The 6083-nt window shown below is 34.7% G+C and overlaps 1 protein-coding gene across 1 annotated transcript; it reads right to left on the reverse strand.

Moving 5' to 3' along the window:
• Positions 1 to 1011: 1011 nt before the first annotated feature.
• LOC131643151 (auxin transporter-like protein 5) lies at positions 1012 to 4596 on the reverse strand. The gene is made up of 8 exons (XM_058913302.1): positions 4265 to 4596; positions 3972 to 4157; positions 3776 to 3888; positions 3294 to 3477; positions 3076 to 3173; positions 2209 to 2416; positions 1854 to 2111; positions 1012 to 1452 (listed from the first exon to the last, which is right to left on the reverse strand). Exons 1-8 carry the CDS (start codon positions 4424 to 4426, stop codon positions 1189 to 1191), a joined length of 1473 nt encoding a protein of 490 aa, XP_058769285.1. The 5' UTR covers positions 4427 to 4596; the 3' UTR covers positions 1012 to 1188.
• Between the last annotated feature and the right edge of the window lie 1487 nt (positions 4597 to 6083).

Raw genomic sequence — 6083 nt, forward strand, 5'->3', positions numbered from 1 at the left:
AATCGTTATGGTAGGTAGCCTGCTACTTGACATATAATCAGGGTCGCGTGTTCGTGGTGGAAAACATCATAAATACAACCACCCATTACCTCACAATGGCTGGTCATCCGTTGTGGTGTCCCTTTTCCAACTATTATGGTATTCATTTTTCATAGTAGTGAAAATACCGTGCATAATATTGGATTTCCCCGTAATGCATCTCACTCGTACATGCCTCATACTTGAAGGACTATGTATAATTCAGTCTTTCTCCATAACACACCTCATCCTTGTAGGCCTCATGTTTGAGGGGATGTGTACCAACCGATCTTTCTTGCTAAAGCATTTCATCTTTACCGGTCTCATGCTTGAGGAACTATGTACATTCTGATAATTTGGGTTGAGTCTAAACTCGGACTTGGAAGAACCCACCCCTATCTCTAATCGGTCCAATAGAGGATGATCGAGGTAGGCCAACAAAGAGACCAAGTCAATCAGGTTGGTCCAAAACCAACATGGATAGGTTATTCAAATTAGAGAACGAGAGACAAAGCATTTATAAGCAAATAAGAACATTATGACTTAGAATCTGGCAATAAAATTTGATTGTTAGACGCCATTAAGATTAACCATTATGATCCATCAAGAATCTTCTTAAATGGTTTTTATGGACCTTAAATATGGAGCAAATCAAGATCACTACATAAAAAATGCAGTCTTAGGGAAAAAACAAACATTTTATACCATTTAGAATCAAATCATACTTGCGACTTTGAGTGCATCCGCTTTATTATAATTACCAATTAGTATAATAATAAAAATCACCTTTCATCTAATTTTCTCTTTTAATTGAACTCCAATAGGAACCATGGGTTAAAATATTTCAAAGCAATATGGCAAGTCGAAGATAATCGAATAACAAACAAACTATGCAATTTCATGAACTTTTTTTTGTTTATTTTTCATTTATCTTCTTATGAAACTAACCATGACAAAAAGCTCAACTACCTTAAAGCTATAAAATAAAAGAAATTGAACAAGAATACATCGATTATAACTAACTCATGACACAACCAATACATAACAAATGCACGATGTGACTGATCAAGTACTTTCTGATTTATCATTCTCCATACAACAACTAGAACATGCACTTCAAACTTCACCACTCACTATTCAATTCATCAAAGATTACAACTCAACTCTCCATCAGTGGTGGTGGTGATGAGGCGAAGGCGCGGTCGCGTTCACCTGATGTGGCGGCGGCATGGCCGGAAGAGCCGACGGTGGAGGAAGACATTGGTAACACTTAGTGAAGAGTCCAAATGTATCAATCTGGTGTATGAAATTCACCATACTGGCCCACCCTCCAAATCCAAATCCCACAATTAGGACCCACACCACTATAAACACATTGATCACAAATGTTCCTACCCATCTTCCAACAAATTTGGGAGGTTGTTCCACAGCATTCTGCATCACAAAAAATAAACAAAAGCATGATATTAATATGGCAGAATTTCTTGGGTTTGGTTTGGTCTGCTAGACGGTGACAATACGCTAACTCAATTTTCGTTTACATATCCCTATTCTTTCTGTTGCCAAATCACTAGCTTTACTTCGAAAATAATAAATGAAATAAATTCTAAAACTGCATGCTATATACTATGCTGTACAGTTCTGATCAGTCAAACTTTTGGGTTGCCACAATTAATTAAAGCTTCACATATTACTACACTCTAACGAAATAATCAATGTCATAAGAAATTTTTTATATATTTTTTTGTCCGTAGATAAAATGACAATAACCATAAGAAACTCACACACTGACTTCAAACTTCTGTCAAAGATATTGGAGATGAAAAATGTTATACCTGTCGGGCGGAGGATGATTTGAAGGTGAAGATGTATGCGAGGGCCGGGATGATGTAAACGGTGAAACTAACAAGGAGAGATCCAACGGTGGAATTGATGGGACCAAAGAAAGGGAAAATAATAGCCAAGAACCATATTGGAATGACCACTGGTAATCTCACCAATGCACGTTTGCACAAACTTTTGCACTCATGCATTCCTATTGCTTTCTCCCAAACAAAGTATAATGGAGTGCATGCAAATCCAAATGTTATAAACTGCAAAACATATATAATTTCCAACATGTTTAGTACGTATAAAATTGTGTTACATGATAAAATATGGGTTAAGTATAATTAATGAATGTGTTCATACTTGGTGAATGAGCATTAAAATGACAGCCATATCACGGAAGGGTGATTTTGGGAGAAGAGCAAAAGCATTGGAGTGATTTAGAAGCATATCACCAAATGCCCAATATACTGCTACTGCTGATGGAAGGGTCAGTGTCAGAACATAAAGGGTGGCCATTAAATATATGGCTTTGAACTTTTGTGGCTTCCACATAGCGTGCATTATTTCCCTGTACCAATCAATAGTATTTATTAGCATTAATAAATTTTGTTCATTTTTGTACTACTCACTATAGCTGGAATAAAAGAAGAAGAAAATGTGAACATTATTTACTATGAAAAGGTGGATCCATCATGCATGTACCAATGAGGGTCTTCCTCATGATAAAAAGCATAAAAGCATGATAGAGCCAATTGAAAGAAAGAACCTTGGCTTTCTAGCTAAATGCTAAAAGAAAACTCATGGATTCTCTAGAAAAGTGGCACTTTTTGCCTCCCACGCCTAACAAGGGTATTTTGGGGTTAAAAAGTTGTGGTTTTCAGTAAATATTTTTTCACTGTTTTTTTTCATCAGTGATGCTATGGGAAATAGATTCTACAAGGAAAGTGATAGAATTAAAGTGAAGTAGAAATAACTTGAAAATTATCCAGGACTCAAAACTAGATACTTGAAGACATGTGTGATGTGGTTAGATTCATGTTCAGATTATGTCTATAAAAGTTAAGGATGAGTCACAATCAAAATGACTTTTAAGTCCAAATTGTTAGTACATGGTTATTTTAATTAATGAATAAATTAATTAAGCAATTAAGCTCTACCAACAATAGTACTATGAGGGGTGAAAACGTAAAGGACAAAAATCTAAATAAATGTCTGAGAGTGTCTTACACAGTAACGGCATGTCCCCCAAATGTGTAGAGAATGTTTGTGGCCCCAGTAAAATATAGAACCATTTTGTTTGGACCTGAGTGTTTAACTCCTTCCATCTAAATAATAACAACAACATATAATCCAAAACCATGTCATTAGTTAATTAATACTGGTAATGTTAATGTTAAAATATTGTACCTAATTAAGATTCTGATGATTATTAATTAGTTAATTACCTGACCGTGAAGGATTGCAGCAATTGTTAGATACCAAGCAGTGTAAGTGGTCATAACAAGACCCAAAAAGGACCAGATTCTGTAGTTGTGAAATGAGGGAATAAAGACAGTGGTTGCACAACATGCTCCGAATATGTATGTCCAAGTCCTCTTGTCCAGATTATCATTTATGTAATATATGTTGCTGAAGGAAACAGACAACATTAATTCATTAACATAATATTCATATTCATGCAAACCCCAATGTACCACAGAGATGCATGTGATGTTGTTTACTTCCTTTCTACATGTAATGAACTATACCACTCACACATACACGACACTAACACATTGACATCGTTAATAATTTTAAAAATAAATAAATTATATGTATTGAACACATATACATGAGTACAGACTACAGATGACGAACACCAGACACACCTTTGTCTAGAGGTTTCGGTGCTACAATGATAATAAATAATAAAGATATAGATGGATACCTTGCACAAGCTATAAGTTGGATAACAGATCCAAACAGAAGAAATGTGCAGTTAAAGGCCAAGCCCACGTTTCTCCAGTGCTTCCCAAGGAGTCCATCAAGAACTTCAAACCACTGCATATAATAATATATAATTAATTTGTCTAAAACTTCATTAAATTTAAATGGAGTTAATTAAGTACTAAGATGAGGATTACTTGAATAACATGGCTTCTGAAGTTAACTTTTTCTCTTTCTTTTCTTGTTCTGTATTCAACATAGAGAATGCTAATGAGGTAAGCAGTCCAGCTACCAAGTAAGCCATAGAAGAGTTGAAAAAGTATGCCAGAAAGCATTCCAAGTTGAGAAAATGAGTATGGCAACGTAAGCAGAACTTGAGCCACCTGAGTCAAACACCATATATGTAACATGTTAAAACCTTAATAAAACATTATATATTGTTGGAAACAAGTACTATAGAATAAAACATTATATGGAAATATGTATTAACCTGGTTGGAAGCACAACTAAACCAAGCATCATAAGCAGAACCACCATGCCATAAGAAGTTAGATAACTTGGACTTTATGTCTTGTGGCTTTCCTTCATTTTCCATTTCTTCATAGTTTCCAACTATTACTGTTTCCACAACTTTATCTGATGCCATTTCCATTGTTTGGATATAACAATCACTTTTGTGGTTTCACACACTAGTTTTGTTATTCTTGTTCTCTATAGTATGATAGTGGAGTTTCACACTCGCAATATAGATTGTTATTGTGTGGAGGGAAGGTTTGAGATTGGGAAAAAGAGTGTTGGAATGGAGGTATATATATACTAGACAGAACACAAAAGTGGTTCTCGAAGGCTGGTATGAAAGGTATTGTAGAGAAGTGTTTTGGGAAGTGAGTAAAATCACTTTTTGAATAAATTAAATTAAACAAACAGCTTCCTACAGAGGTGCTTTCACGATATCTCATTGGTTTTGGAGTCCCTTTTTTGTAATTACGGTTTTTGTAATTTACCTATCTATTGGATGATTTAAAATCGGTTGAATTAAATAAAGTAGAAGGAGTAGAAAAAGAGTTTGATAAAATCAAATGAATTATACCTTTTTTTATTTTTTTATTTTGTATTTATTTAAAAAATGACATTATTTAGAATAAAAAATACAATAGGAAAATATGTAATTAAAATTTGCAAAGTTTTTCTTCTACAATATTTTTTTACATTCATGTCATAAGTATTAGTCACGGATGTGATGACTTGAAATTTTTGAAAAAAGATGCGGTGTCTCTTTTTTAAGATTATAGAATTTGATTTGGTGATGTTCTCGGCTCGTGGAGGGTGATTTTTCGACCATTAAAGAGACACATTTATCCAAAGTCAAAGAAAACCATTAATTATATTGAATACTTACATTCATTAAGTATATTCTAACAATTGATAACCATACCAGAGTTATGCAAGGGGAGCTTGGAGGATTCCTATGTTTTCTCTAGTTGTAGTATTTGATTTATTCAAAGAGAGACTGATGGGTTCATGTGCTTGTTCTAGTTAGAGTCTTTGATTTATGAAAGGAGAGTTCAATGAGTTCTTGTGCTTGCTTCAGTTGAAGTCTTTGAATTATGCAAGAAGATCCAGGTGGATTATTGTGTTTTCTCTAATTAGAAATCTTTGATTTATGCAAGGAGAGCTCAATTGGTTCTTGTACTTACTCCAATTGGAGTCTTTGATTTATGCAAGGAGAGCAATTGGAATCACGATTTTTTAGACCCGGATTTTTCATACTTGTGAGCTTATCCAATAGATCAACTCGGATATTGCCTTCCCGACACGATCTCGACGTTAATTGCTTTCAAATCTGAGGAATCATCCATTGATAAAGTTCGCGTGGGTGGGATCTCTAATTCACTTGGTGTGCTAAACTCAACTAAGAAATATGCCAAAAAGTCGGGATTTGATGCTAGTTCTGGGTATAATGGAGATATCATATTCTGATAGCTTGACTACCCTTACTACCATTCTTCCCACCAGCTCTGAGTTCTTCGGTTCTTGTTAGATGGGATGGTTTATTATTACTACGGTGGCCCTGAAAGTAAGGTCTTGGCTTTCTTGTTGTAACGAAGACTGCCAAAGCAAAGGTTTCTATTTTCTGATTAGTAACTTAACCTTCGTCTAATTCCTGGGCTAAGACTGAACTTATAGAGCTAGTAGTTACTGATAAGTAAAGAAACATATGTGCTCCTTTTTTGGACGTATGAGTATAGGTGGGGCTTCCAAAAAGTTTTTCAATTCTTGCAAAACTTTCTCAAATCCCCATATCCATT

Source organism: Vicia villosa, unplaced genomic scaffold, assembly GCF_029867415.1.
Source record: "Vicia villosa cultivar HV-30 ecotype Madison, WI unplaced genomic scaffold, Vvil1.0 scaffold7, whole genome shotgun sequence".
Lineage (NCBI taxonomy): Eukaryota > Viridiplantae > Streptophyta > Magnoliopsida > Fabales > Fabaceae > Vicia > Vicia villosa.